The sequence below is a fragment of the Moschus berezovskii genome, chromosome 17 (assembly GCF_049115385.1).
Source record: "Moschus berezovskii isolate FMDL1 chromosome 17, NW_MosBer_1.0, whole genome shotgun sequence".
Classification (NCBI taxonomy): Eukaryota; Metazoa; Chordata; class Mammalia; order Artiodactyla; family Moschidae; genus Moschus; species Moschus berezovskii.
The window spans coordinates 6,364,467-6,379,016 of NC_142476.1; the positions used below are offsets into that span (position 1 = coordinate 6,364,467).

The 14,550-nt window shown below is 47.7% G+C and overlaps 1 protein-coding gene across 3 annotated transcripts in view; it reads right to left on the reverse strand.

Moving 5' to 3' along the window:
- PM20D1 (peptidase M20 domain containing 1) overlaps positions 1 to 8,555 on the reverse strand; it is a 39,058-nt gene extending 30,503 nt beyond the window's left edge. The window contains exons 1-8 of one of the 3 annotated variants that reach the window (XM_088845142.1): positions 8,178 to 8,555; positions 5,591 to 5,677; positions 3,834 to 4,066; positions 3,074 to 3,160; positions 1,819 to 1,952; positions 1,306 to 1,425; positions 435 to 510; positions 33 to 94 (exon numbers count right to left, since the gene is read on the reverse strand). In XM_088845142.1, the coding sequence (XP_088701268.1) occupies positions 33 to 94; positions 435 to 510; positions 1,306 to 1,425; positions 1,819 to 1,952; positions 3,074 to 3,160; positions 3,834 to 4,066; positions 5,591 to 5,677; positions 8,178 to 8,346 (968 nt within the window). In that variant the 5' untranslated portion in view covers positions 8,347 to 8,555. The remainder of the gene's footprint in view (positions 1 to 32; positions 95 to 434; positions 511 to 1,305; positions 1,426 to 1,818; positions 1,953 to 3,073; positions 3,161 to 3,833; positions 4,067 to 5,590; positions 5,678 to 8,177) is intronic. The other 2 variants (XM_055420017.2, XM_055420015.2) reach the window with 2 other exon arrangements.
- Positions 8,556 to 14,550: the final 5,995 nt, after the last annotated feature.

The following is a 14,550-nucleotide window of genomic DNA, read 5'->3' on the forward strand; positions in this document are numbered from 1 at the left end:
GTGATGTGAGGAATGGAAAGATAAAACTTTACCTGCTTACAAGGGGCCGAAATAGCCACAGGTTGTTCAAGACTATATTGGCAGGGAAGGGAAACTGAAAGGGAAAGCAACAGGTCAGAGGGTTTCAGAGGGGTCAGCATAACAGGCTCACTGTTTTGGGACCTGGGATCTGCCTCGAGGGCCCAGGGCAGTAGCCTCAAGGGTGAGTGGGAGCCACCTCCCTCAGAGTAGCTGGTGTTGGGTCTCAGGTTCTCAGCCTGAGCACCAACAGCCCCAGTGAACAAGCTGTGTGTGGGCCCAGCCAGCAGCTGGAAATAGGGGAGAATGGGCAGAGCACTGGTCGTCAGTAGGGCCGCTTCGTTACTCTGGAGGCCGCTTCTCCACCACACTTTCTTCCCCTTCCACAGCTGACCAGAGTCTGAGACCCCTCACACCTCATTTGCCAGTTGCTCCAGTGCCACCCTCAGCGGCCCACCTCCAAACATGTTCGGCATTGGTGTCTGCTCCAGTCTGCAAGAGAAGTGGAGCTCTCAAGACTCACCCAACTCAGTCTAAGATCAGCAGTCCAAGCAGAAGATGGGAGACAGGACATTTCCACAGGCCTGGCCAGAAGGGCTCCTGCTCACCTCCCCATCACCTCCACTGTTCCACATCCCCAAGCACAAGTGCGGCTACTTCTACTCCACTCACAGAAGCTGTCCCCGAATACCAAGTCCGAGAGAGGGTATCCCACCTACCACACTGTAGCAAAGCTGTCAGCCTCTTCCACTAACTGTTGCGTTCCTGGAGGAAAGGGACTGTCTGTTTCTTCCACCACTGCGTGCCCATTACTGGACACAAAGTCTTGAACACGGTAGATAGTTAAATATTTAATTGAAAGAATATAGCTTTTCTTCCTACTCTGCAAGAAAACCAGCCAGAGATAGCTCTGCTGCTACCAACCCTGCTGTCCTAACCCACAGACAGTGGCCTTTGCTTATCTTGAAGTCATCTTGCCGGGGCAAGTGGAGAATTTAGACAGTTCCTTTCCAGCTTGTGATCTATAATTTCAGGTCTGGACTTTGGACTATTCCAGCTGCCTAACCTAGCTTTTGTCTGCTGGCCGTTGCTTGACATATGGATAGGTCCTTTTCTGGCCTATAACCCTTGCCCGGGTACTGCTAGCTCTGTCCTCCCTGTAACCTCCATCATGGCTTCTCAGCCCACCATCAGGACAGGAAGCTTAGCCTCCTCAACTCAAAGTGGGGAAGTGCAAGGTCTTCTAGCCAGAGTCTGGTGAGGGTAGCAAGGCCAGAAATTGCTTACCGGCTGACTGCGGCTGCGAGAATGCCTATGCTTGTTTCCTTTGGAGGAGCTGAAGAGTGGCCTGAAGTCATGTTGACTTGCAGCTTGAGGTTAATTGCACCCTTCTCAGAAACTGAAACCCTGTAAGAGAGGATTGGAGAAGGCCCTCCTGACTTCCTCCCACCCTGAATGACCCCCAGCCCCATCTGTGCAGTGGTCTGGTAAGCCAAGAGGTCTGTTTCATGCTGCTTAAAGATTTTTAGTTTAGAAGAGATAAGGAAAGCAGAGCTCAGACTTGGTCAAAGCTCGGGGTGATCAAAGCAAGTGCGTGCCTGTGTATATGGCTCAGTCGTGTCCAGTGTTTTGTGACTGCATCCACTGAGCTCACTAGGCTCCTCTGACCATGGGATTTTCCAGGCAAGAATCCTGGAGCGGGTTGATTAAAGCAAGAGGAGTAGGCTTATTGATAACCAGACTGAGGTCAGCTCCCATGTGAGAACCTCTTCTGAGGTGGGGCAGGGGTGCTATACTCACATGGCAAAGGGCTTCTTGAGGTTGGGAAAGAAACCATCCAAGATGAAGCTCCCCTCATCCACCACGAAGGCTAGCTGGACGCCCCTTGCCTGTAGCAGGGCTGAGATCTTCTGAGCCCCGTTTATCCCTGATACCTGCAGATATTAAACCCAGAGCCACAGTCCTCCTCAATCACATCTCCAGAGACAGCTCACAGAGACCCATTCAGCATAGCTGGGCCCTCCAGAGCCTCCCCATCCAGCCTCCTTCATGGGGGACAGGGCCCTCAACAATCCTGCCTCACAGAATCTGGGATGTCAGAGCCGGAAGGGCCCAACCCCCTCATTTCCCAAACTAAGAAACAGGACTGAGAGTGTTAAGCGATTTGCCCAGGGTCAAAGTAAGTGGCATCATTGGAAATAAAACACATTCATTGATCTGCCTGTTATCTCTCTTCCCATTACACCGGTGTTTCTCAAGGTGTAGTTGATGGACTATGTGCCTGCTGCAGATGTTACCAGGGAGTTTGTTAAACATTCAGATCTATGCATTTCACTGAGTGAGAGAAGCCAATCTGAAAAGACAACATTCTGTATAGTTCCAACTATATAACATTCCAGCAAGACAAAATTATGGAGATAGTCAAAAGATCAGCAGTTGCCAGGGTTTGGGGAAGGAGAGAGGGATGAATGGGCAGAACACAGAGGTTTCTTAAAGCAGTGAAAATACTCTGTATGATACCATAATGATACACCATTATAATGTACAGCACCAAAAGTGAACCCTAATGTAAACAATAGCTTTGGGTGACTATGATGTGTCCAGGTAGGTTCATCAGTTGTCACAAATGTATGACTCTGGTGGGGGATGTTGATATTGGGAAAGGCTGTGCATGTGTGTGGGTTGGAGAAGAAAGGAAATCTCTGTATCTTCTAATATTTGCCGTGAACCTAAAACTGCTCTTAAAAAGAAAAAAAAAAAAAAAAGACATCGGATCTATGGCACAGAGCCCAGGCATCTACATTTTGGTCAAAGTCCTTAGATATTTCTGGTGACACATGTGCAGTGTGTGTGTATGCAGTCGTGTCCAACTCTTTGCAACCCCCTGGACTGTGACCCACCAGGCTCCTCTGTCCATTGAATTTTCCAGGCAAGAAGACATATTCACAGAGAAGTTGGCAAACTGTGCAGCCAGGGAGCAAACTGGACCACAGTGAAGCATACTCCCTCCCCCAGGAGGGGACCCAGAGATAGGTTTAGGATGAAGGCATTATACCTCCTCATCATGGCCCAGAGCAATGAAGAAAGATCTTCGGGGGATGTAGTTTTTGATCAGCAGAAGCTCCAAGGCCTGCAGGATTGCCTGGGGGACAGAAGGACAATGGGAGAAGAGAAAGGCTTATTATCTAAGTGGTGGTACCAAGGCATCAGAGATATTCAGCAGCTGGCAACAGGGCTAGGATGTGATGGGTTCCTTTTAGAGAGGACACCTTAAAATGGCCCCAGGGGATGGACTGGAGGGAAACAGTGGGTGTATGCACGGTCAGTCACTCAGTTGTGTCTGGCTCTTTGTGACTCCACAGACTGTAGCCTGCCAGGTTCCTCTGTCAGTGGGATTTTCCCAGCAAGAATACTGCAGTGCGTTGCCATTTCCTCTTTCAGGAGATCTTCCCCACCCAGGGATTGAACCCACCACTCCTGCATCTCCTGCATTGATAGATGGATTCTTTACCACTGAGCCACCTGGGAATCCCTGTAGGGAAACAGAGCTCACATAAAACCATCCCCACCTGGAGAAGAGCATAAATTTATCAATGTCAGAGCTGAAAGGGTACCTGGAATCATCTACTCTGATCTGTATTTCACAGCTGAGAAATCAGGACCCAGAGAAGTGACCAACTGATGACTGGAACTCAGATCTCCTGGAACCAAGGCTTTCTCCAGCAGAACCTCCCACCTCCCAGGGGTTAGCAGAGCACTCCCACCCTGGATTGATCTTTAGGGCCCTAAGGCAGAGGGAACATAGCATTTCAGACCATAAGAGAGTTCTTGTTGTCCAGCGTGCCTCGACCATAGATGAAGCCATTACGCTCCAACCCAGAGAAGGGGGGCACGTCCCAGCCTTTGTCCGGGGCAGGCACGACATCAATGTGAGCAAGGAGCACGTAGGGCTGCATGCGGGGGTCTGAGCCTTTGATAGTGAACAGGTGGCTGTAATTTCCTACGACTTCATGCTGGATAAAGCTGGTATGGAACACAGTAGGAAAGACTAGAAGCAAAGAGATGAAAAGCAATGAGAGAAAGCCAGACTCGACAGTTGCCTTTGGTTTTCCTACTAACTGATTCTCCCTGCCCTCTTCCTCCCCTTTAAAACTGGCAGCCTCCTTTAGGAAGCCCTCTGGGACAAAGCTAGTGTGATTCCTGGTTTGCCCAGACAATCTCTGAAATCTCTCTTCCTCATATTATAATGCGCTATTAGTCTGTAATAACATGCATATCAAGACTGCATCATTTATGACAGATAAGAGCTCTAGATCTGGACTGACCTGACCTCCAATGTTGTCACAAATACAAGTTACAGAGTGATGCAGACTAGGATTACATTAAATTTTAAATATAATAGGCCCTGGTATCCAAATTATTTGGAACCAAACATGACCCTTATCTATGTATATTAAAAAATCAGAGATATTTTTCCTTTGCAAAACAATACTCCTAAAGTTTGTGTTATATGGAGATAAAAGATGATCCTGTTGAGCACATGGCCATACTTCCGTGTTCAAGTGTTCTCAGGGACAACTATGCTAGTTACAGATAGGTAATAACACAGGTGGCTTTAGATACTTGGGAGAAAGAACTTTGATCTCCCTTTGTGCTGTGTTGGAAGAATCCATACATGCCTCTGTGGATAACTGAAAACAGGCAAGCAGCAAACAAACAAAAAACTGAAGATTATATATTTTTTCTTATCAGGCTGCTTATCTAGTCTACTATTGCTGAACATTTCTTTCCCAATTTTCATTTCCTATTTAGGGAAGACTTTCAGCCTGGCCACTGGGGATTGATCCCAGATTCCCACCCCACCCCCACTGCCCATCCCAGAGTGTTAGAGAAGGGACTGCTTGCTGTGCTGTGCCAGCCTCTCCCACTCCTGATGACTTGAGAGGGGGCTGTTTTTTACTGGATTTAGTACAGTAGCCTCACTACTCTGCATGAGCTCTTTCTATGGGGAGGGAGAGCTCCTAGTCTTTTTCCCGTTGACCCATCCTTCTTTAGCTCACAGGCAGTGGGGTGAGAAGAGAGCAATTATGCGATAGTTTAAAGTTTTGGACTGCCTAGCAGCTCAGACACGTGTTAGTAATGAATCTGGAGTAGGGCCTGGGTAGGTGGAGTGTGCCTGTGTGTGGGCTGCAGGTGTGTGTATGGAGGTGTGTGTGGGGGAGGAGCCCGTGGTGCAGTTCTGGAAACTTGCAAATGAAGAAGGAATTCCCAGTCCTATCTTTTTATTTTATTGACTGACATTATAGGGCAAAAATTGACAGGGTTCAAACTCCAACCCAAAGGCTATGTGCCTTGGATCTTCAAAGGGAAAATCTAGTCTCTACCCTGTGTCTGCTCTAACTCCTGAACTCTCCCTTCTATCCCTCCCCCTGTATACAAACATGTCCAAAGAGGCCCAAGCACATTAGGTTGCCCTCTGGTCAATCACAAGATAAACTTCTTTATCACCTTTTAAAAACACTATGTCTCTGGTGCTACCTCTCCTATCCCTTTCCCACGGTCTGTGGCTGACCTTTACGAATGTATTCTCCAAACTCAGCCAGGGCTGTTGTGTTGAGCTCCTCGGGGCTGAAAGACACTGTTGGAATCTGGATGGCACCTGTTGGAGTCAGAGATGGAAGATGATAACAACCACTGATTTTTCCACAGCCCTGTGTACATAAAAAGTTCTCTTGCACTCATTATTTTATTGTGGAGGGCAAAACAATCATTCGGGTAGCCATTGTTGTTTTCCCTAATTCAAAGGTGAGGAAACAAGTTTAGAAGCATTAGGTGAGCTGCTCAAGATTGTCCAGAAACAAGCAGTAGAACTGGGATTTAAACTCAAGTCCTTTGTTTAGGCTAATATGGTTCTTAAAGGAAGATAAAGTCCAAAATGGGATGGGGTGGGGGAGGTCAGACAGGAGTAAATTTTGTACCCTGATCCTAAGTGGGAAGCTGCTGTAAATTGCTGCTAAGGCCTCACTCTGCCTCTGAAACCACCAACCCTTTGATGAATCCAAGGAGCCCACTGTCCTGGGTCCCTTTGCGAACAAAGCTTTGTATCTTTTTGTGTACAGTGAGTGTGTGAAAGTCGCTAAGTCGTGTCTGATTCTCTGTGATCCCATGGACTATACAGCCCATGGAATTCTCCAGTCAAGAATACTGGAGTGGGTAGCCTTTCCCTTCTCCAGGGGATCTTCCCAACCCAGGGATCGAACCCAGGTCTCCCGCATTGCAGGCAGATTCTTTACCAGCTGAGCCACAAGGGAAGTACTCTCTGTGTGCAGAGAGTAGGCTTATTCCTCATAGACTAGTTAATCCAGAGTGTCACTGATCTCAGCCCAGATCAGCTTTGGGGACATGTGATGCCTGGGAAGCGGGGAATTTAGAAGCTCCCAAACAAGCTCCTTTGTCATAAACAATCTAATTCACTCTACCCAGAAGTCCAGTTCTTGAAGTCCAGTCTACCAAAAGTCCAGTCTAGGTTCATTCCTTGGTGAAGGGTTTATATCTTTAAAGAGTTCCACTGTCAAATGCAAACAGTAGGGGGTGGAGGTGGTGGTGGTGTCATGAGATAATTTGATTAGATGGCTATAAAAAAATAGTGGGAACAAAAGCACCCAGAGCAGCTTGATATCAAGAGAGGCCTCTGACTTCTGTGCTCGGTTTTGAGAAGAATCAACCCTGCATCATAGCCTACAAATAGGTGGGGAGGCCAAGGTTCAAAAAGACTAAATGAACTGCCTATGTGAGATTGAGAGGCAGACTCAAGATCTGAACTCAGATGTTTTGCCTCGGCTCGGGGTTCTAAGTCATTGTGCTATGAGGTCCGTATTTTAGTTTCTTATCTAGCTTTTGTTTTCTTTTGTGCAAAGAGACTCTGGTGAGTGGTTGCCCAATGCCTTTCAGAGAACTCTTTACACTAGGATGCTTTGGGAAAGCCCTGCTCTGCCTCCCAGGCCTATCACTCCAGCACAAACACAGTTTATATTTAACAACAAGGGCTAGCTTTTGCACATTTATTTAGGCAGTTTCTTTTAATCCATTACTTAATGGAAGGGAAAAGACTGAAGATAAGCCCAACGGTAAGGAAGGATATCATTGTTTTCATTGTTTATTCCCTAAGTCGTGTCCTGACTTTTTTGCGACCCCATGGACTGAAGCCTTCAGCCTGTCAGGCTCCTCTGTCCATGCGATTTCCCAGGCAAGAATACTGGAGTGGGTTGTCATTTCCTTCTCCAAGGGATCTTCCCGACCTAGGGATTGAACCCGTGTCTCTTCCATCCTTTCACTGTTGAGCCACCACCTCTTTTCTCCTGGATAATGCAGACTGAGAAGGTAAGTTTTTAGCTTGGTTTGAGGTCTAGGGGAAAGATGTCTTTTAGTTGGTAGAGGAAATTAGGAACATCTCTGGTGGCTCAGACGGTAAAGCGTCTGTCTGCAATGCGGGAGACCCGGGTTTGATCCCTGGGTCGGGAAGATCCCCTGGAGAAGGCAATGGCAACCCACTCCAATACTCTTGCCTGGAAAATCCCATGGACGGAGGAGCCTGGTGGGCTGCAGTCCATGGGGTCGCTACGAGTTGGACATGACTGAGCGACTTCACTTCACACCTCAGCAACAGCCCCATACTTCTTTATGGAGCCATCTAGAACCCGCAGGATCCTATAGGCTGTCACCCAGTGCTTACTCCAAGATGCAGGGTCCTGGGGAAGATGGTTCAGCTGACCTAAACTTCAGTTTCCCTCATCTGTACATAAGGTTCAGATTGTTTAGTCTTAAGATGAAGACTACCAAAGGTTAAAGGCTGTAAGGCTCTAGGCAAGCGGAGGTTGGCATAGGGGTCGGGTGGAGTGGATGACAGCCTGGTCAACCCGGGCGAAGTTGAAGCTTCCCGGGTAGGCAAGGAACGCCCTGGAGTCCCCAGAAGGCAGGTCTAGGAGCAGAGTGCGGTCTCCAGGGGCCGGAAATGGGGCTGGGGCTTGGTGGTGGGGTGTTGCGGAGCTCAAGCTCGAGGGGCGGACCTCTGCCGCGGGGAAAGGGAGTTACGGGTTGGTTGGCCCGAGGAGACCGGGACCTTTATCTGAGAATAAGCGGTGAAGGGGACCAGGGTTCACCTTTTAGCGCTTCCTTCATGGCGATGCGCTGCTCTTGGCTGAACTGAGAAGGGATTCGCGGCTCCCTCTGACTCTCGGTGCCCTGCCGGCCCTTCGATCTGGAGACGGCGGCGACACCTAGAAGCAGCGCAGACAGCGAGGCCAGCAGGCAGACGGCCGGCCGAGCCATGCTCCTCTCACGTCCGCGCTGCCAGTCTGCGGCTGGAGTTTGGACCTAAGCGCACAGACCGCGTTCTTCCACCTGCCACGGCTCCAAATCCAGCAACGGCTTTAGCCCCGCCCCATTCCCAGAGCTGGCCAATCGCCGCTCTCCTGGAGACACGGGCCCACCAATCCCCGGGCGGCCCCGCCGCAGGGCCGCATGGCCTTTCGGTTGCGGCCTCCCGCCGGGTAGCGGGTCGCTGTGGAGCTGACGTGTAGCGGGGCACCAGGCTGGTTAGCCGGCAGGTCTTGCGTGCGTGTCACCTTCTGCTCTGAGATGCTAGCCAATCCCTTTCTTCGTGACAACAAATCAGATTAGAGGGGGAAGAGGCAAGTAAATAAACTAAGCTTGTCAGACCTTGATCTTCTCGCTTCCTCTGAAGCTTAGGGTTTGACTGTTCTCCTAGGTTCCTTGAGGGAAGCTCTCCAACCCTCGGCTCGGTTTCATTTGAATCAGGACAATATCGTTCTGTCCACGGACATTGTTCTAAAGTATTTTGGATCAGAGGAATTGCTTCTGCTTACGAATTTGCTGTGTTTTTGATATCAATGTTAAATTGCATTTTTGCAATTCTAGGCAAATGCATTAAGACGGAAGGATTTTCAGAAAGATTATGTATTATTAGACTTCCCTGGTGGCTCAGATGATAAAGCGTCTGCCTACAATGTGGGAGACACGGGTTCGATCCCTGGGTCGGGAAGATCCACCAGAGGAGGAAATGGAAACCCACTCCAGTACTCTTGCCTGGAAAATTCCATGGACGGAGGAGCCTGATGGGCTACAGTCCATGGGGTCGCAAAGAGTCGGACATGACTGAGCGACTAAACTTTCACTTTCATATATTACTAACTTCAGTGTGTCCAACAAACTGAAATGTGATAGCTTTCAGCGTAGAGGGTCATTCTGGAAAAAAAAAATCTCGTAAAGTACAGACACTTAAAATTAGATTTCCTGGAACCAAAAAAACTTCCTTTCAGATCCCTTGATGCAATTTAATGTAGTACCACTCTCACATTTTACAATTCTCTAAAAAAAAACTCATAAGTGCTCTACGGCTAGTAACTAGACATGACCAGACTTGCATAGTCACACTCCTGGTGTTTGCAAAAGCTCAGAAAGGGAGTGCTTTACTCCAACTCTTTCACTTATCCTACTTGAAAAACCAAAATAAAAAAAAAAAACCCTGCAGTCATGTACTTGTTTTTCAATAGAATTTCGAAACAACATTATGAAACTTCACACATGTAGAAAGATGTAAAGAATAATAAGGTGAACATTTCTGTATTCTCTATGCAGCCTAACCCCTAGAATATTAAAGATGGAATTGACCTGGGGTCCAGCTTAGTCCCCTCCGGCCTCCCACCTGGTGCTTGGGGAGGGCGCAGTCTTCTTCAGCTGCTGCTTCTGCCACTTCTGGCTGTGGGTAGACTGCAGGGCCCCTGGGTTTCTGAATGGCTGTCCAAGGAGCTGGGGTGCCCTTTGACGGTGTGGAAGCTCACTCCCCAAGGGGCAAATCTTGGCTAATGGGAAGAGGGAGACTAGATGGAAAGTGGTCAAGTCCCCTCCTTCCTCTTTCCTCAGCTGTCCTGGGGGTGTGGTCACATCTGCTGCAGGGCTAACTGTGTGACTCCTGGTGAACCAGGGTCCACCCTCCACCCACACTCACTAACCTTTGGGATTGTGTCTCTCCTGTGAAATATTTGCCCCTGGCTCTAATTTCAGGGAACCAACCATGCATGACAGAACAAGATTTCCAAATCTTAAAGGCTTAAACAACTTCGTGTCTCATGATCTGTGGGTCAGTCATTTGGACTGGGCTCAGCTGGGGGCAGTTCTGCCAGTCTGGCCTGAGATCACACTGTGACCATGGTCAGCTGGCCGCTGGCTTGAGGCTGGATGGTCTAACATGGCCACACTCCAGTTCGGCGGCTCTGGCTGGTGGGCTGGGGAGACTCAGCTGCTCTAGGAGGCCCCTCCTCACCCCCTCCCTATCTTGCCTGCCGCTGGGAGTGGGCTCAAGGGGGACCACAGTCCTCCTGTCTCCCTGCTGGGATGGGGCCAGGGAATGCATTCCGCCTCCTGCCCTGAACCTGCCCTCTGTGCTATGGACAGCTAATGGCGCTGGCCCTCTGTTCACACCCGCGGTAGGGTGTGTGGTCCTGTTTGTAGAGTCCCCCACCCCTCCATTCTCAAGGCTCAAGCACACCAAGACCCAAGTCTGTGCTACTCTGAAGATGATGACAAAACACAAGTGAGGAAGTTCCAGCTTCTTCTGAACACCACCGCCCAGTTTAGCACAGACCTGAGACGTGTGGCTTTCTGGCTACCTTGGCCCACTGCTCACAGTTTGGTACCCCCTCCCTCCAGGTTCCCATAAGGTTGACCTGGGGAGAGGGGAGGCTCTCTCCCCAGCCTCCCCAGCTCCGGCTCTCTGTCGTCTGTAAAGTGGACCTTTACCACGTACTATACTCATGCCACATACTTGTGTTGCCATTTCTCACCAAAAAGAACTGGAAACATCACCATGAAGAAAGCTAGTGGAGGTGACGGAATTCCAATTGAGCTATTTCAAACCCTAAAAGATGATGCTGTAAAAGTGCTGCACTCAATATGCCAGCAAATTTGGAAAACACAACAGTGGCCACAGGACTGGAAAAGGTCAGTTTTCATTCCAATCCCAAAGAAAGGCAATGCCAAAGAATGCTCAAACTACTGCACAATTGCACGCATCTCACACACTAGCAAAGTAATGCTCAAAATTCTCCAAGCCAGGCTTCAATAGAATGTGAACTGTGAGCGTCCAGATGTTCAAGCTGGTTTTAGAAAAGGCAGAGGAACCAGAGATCAAATTGCCAACATCTGCTGGATCATTGAAAAAGCAAGAGAGTTCCAGGAAAACATCTCTTTTTGCTCTATTGACTATGCCAAAGCCTTTGACTGTGTGGATCACAATAAACTGTGGAAAATTCTGAAAGATATGGGAATACCAGACCACCCGACCTGCCTTTTGAGAAACCTATATGCAGGTCAGGAAGCAACAGTTACAACTGGACATGGAACAACAGACTGGTTCCAAATAGGAAAAGGAGTACGTCAAGGTTGTATATTGTCACCCTGCTTATTTAACTTATATTCAGAGTACATAATGAGAAACGCTGGGCTGGATGAAGCACAAGCTGGAATCAAGATTGCCGGGAGAAATATCAATAACCTCAGATATGCAGATGACACCACCCTTATGGCAGAAAGTGAAAACCAAAGAGCCTCTTGATGAGAGTGAAAGAGGAGAGTGAAAAAGCTGGCTTAAAGCTCAACATTCAGAAAACTAAGATTATGGCACCCGGTCCCATCACTTCATGGCAAATAGATGGGGAAACAGTGGAAACAGTGGCAGACTTTATTTTTTCAGGCTCCAAAATCACTGCAGATGGTAACTGCAGTCATGAAATCAAAAGACACTTGCTCCTTAGAAGAAAAACTATGACCAACCTAGACAACATATTAAAAAGCAGAGAAATTAATTTTCCAACAAAGGTCCATCTAGTCAAAGCTATGGTTTTTTTCAGTAGTCACGTATGGATGTGAGAGTTGGACTATAAAGAAAGCTGAGTGCTGAAGAATTGATGCTTTTGAACCGTCGTGTTGGAGAAGACTCTTGAGAGTCCCTTGGACTACAAGGAGATCCAACCAGTCCATCCTAAAGGAAATCAGTCCAGAATATTCATTGAAAGGACTCATGCTGAAGCTCCAATACTTTGGCCACCTGATGCGAAGAGATGACTCATTTGCAAAGACCCTGATGCTGGGAAAGATTGAAGGCAGGAGAAGAAGGGGACAACAGAGGATGAGATGGCTGGGTGGCATCACTGACTCAATGGACATAAGTTTGGGTGAACTCTGGGGGTTGGTGATGGACAGGGAGGCCTGGTGTGCTGCAGACCATGAGTTGCAAAGAGTTGGACACGACTGAGCAACTGAACTGAAGTTGCCTGATGGCCAGAGTCTGCCCTGAAGTTAGGCAGCAGGTTGGAGCAGGGGTGCAGAAGGGCTGTAGGTATCCCTGTGCCCCAATCTGGGTCCCCCATCACGCCATGTTAGCTTCTGCCTTTCACCATGGGGCCATTATCACCTCCCCTGTCATCCCTCAAGCAAAACTACTCTGTGGAAGTACAAGGTCCTAATGGATGTGTCCATTTTTTGTACCACAATTAGATGAGATTTCTGAATGTGAAAAAAAATAGAGTTGAAATGATTTGTAAAAAATGGACATTGACAGAATTTTTATTAAAAGTAGTTTCAGTTCAGTTCAGTTGCTCAGTCATGTCCGACTCTTCACGACCCCGTGAATCACAGCACGCCAGGCCTCCGTGTCCATCACCAACTCCCGGAGTTCACTCAAACTCATGTCCACAGAGTCGGTGATGCCATCCAGCCATCTCATTCTCTGTCGTCCCCTTCTCCTCCTGCCCCCAATCCCTCCCAGCATCAAAGTCTTTTCCAGTGAAGTCAACTCTTTGCATGAGGTGGCCAAAGTACTGGAGTTTCAGCTTCAGCATCAGTCCTTCCAATGAACACCCAGGACTGATCTCCTTTAGAATGGACTGGTTGGATCTCCTTGCAGTCCAAGGGACTCTCAAGAGTCTTCTCCAGCACCACAGTTCAAAAGCATCAGTTCTTAGGCGATCAGCTTCCTTCACAGTCCAACTCTCACATCCATATATGACCACTGGAAAACCATAGCTTTGACTAGACAGACCTTTGTTGGCAAAGTAATGTCTCTGCTTTTCAATATGCTATCTAGGTTGGTCATAACTTTCCTTCCAAGGTGTAAGCGTCTTTTAATTTCATGGCTGCAATCAGCATCTGCAGTGACTTTGGAGCCCCCCAAAATAAAGTCTGACACTGTTTCCACTGTTTCCCCATCTATTTCCCATGAAGTGATGGGACCAGCTGCCATGATCTTTCTTTTCTGAATGTTGAGATTCAAGCCAACTTTTTCACTCTCATCAAGAGGCTAAAAAGTTCCTCTTCACTTTCTGCCATAAGGGTGGTGTCATCTGCATATCTGAGGTTATTGATATTTCTCCTGGCAATCTTGATTCCAGCTTGTGCTTCTTCCAGCCCAGCATTCCTCATGATATACTCTACATATATGTTAAATAATAGGGTGACAATATACAACCTTGACGTACTCCTTTTCCTATTTGGAACCAGTCTGTTGTTCCATGTCCAGTTCTAACTGTTGCCTCCTGACCTGCAGACAGGCTTCTCAAGAGGCAGGTCAAGTAGTCTGGTATTCCTGTCTCTTTCAGAATTTTCCACAGTTTGTTGTGATCCACACGCTCAAAGGCTTTGGCATAGTCAATGAAGCAGAAATAGATGTTTTTCTGGAACTGTCTTGCTTTCTCCATGATCCAGCAGATGTTTGCAATTTGATCTCTGGTTCCTCTGCCTTTTCTAAAACCAGCTTGACCATCTGGAAGTTCACAGTTCACGTATTGCTGAAGCCTGGCCTGGAGAATTTTGAGCATTACTTTGCTAGTGTGTGAGATGCGTGCAATTGTGCAGTAGTTTGAGCATTCTTTGGCATTCCCTTTCTTTGGGATTGGGATCAAAACTGACCTTTTCCAGTACTGTGGCCACTGCTGAATTTTCCAAATTTGCTGGTCTATTGAGTGCAGCACTTTCACAGCATCATCTTTCAGGATTTGAAATAGCTCAACTGGAATTTCATCACCTCCACTAGCTTTGTTTGTAGTGATGCTTTCTAAGGCCCACTTGACTTCACATTCCAAGATGTCTGGCTCTAGGTCAGTGATCACACCATCGTGATTATCTGGGTCATGAAGATCTTTTTTGTACAGTTCTTCTGTGTATTCTTGCCACCTCTTCTTAATATCTTCTGCTTCTGTTAGGTCCACACCATTTCTGTCCTTTATTGAGCCCATCTTTGCATGAAATTTTCCCTTGGTATCTCTAATTTTCTTGAAGAGATATCTTGTCTTTCCTATTCTCTTGTTTTCCTCTATTTCTTTGCATTGATCGCTGAGGAAGGCTTTCTTATCTCTCGCAATTTATTCATTTCATTTAAGTTTTCAACTTTATATTAGCTAAGAGTTTAAACTCTGGAGCCAGATTTTCTGAGGCAAATTCCTAGGCCTTCCACATTCA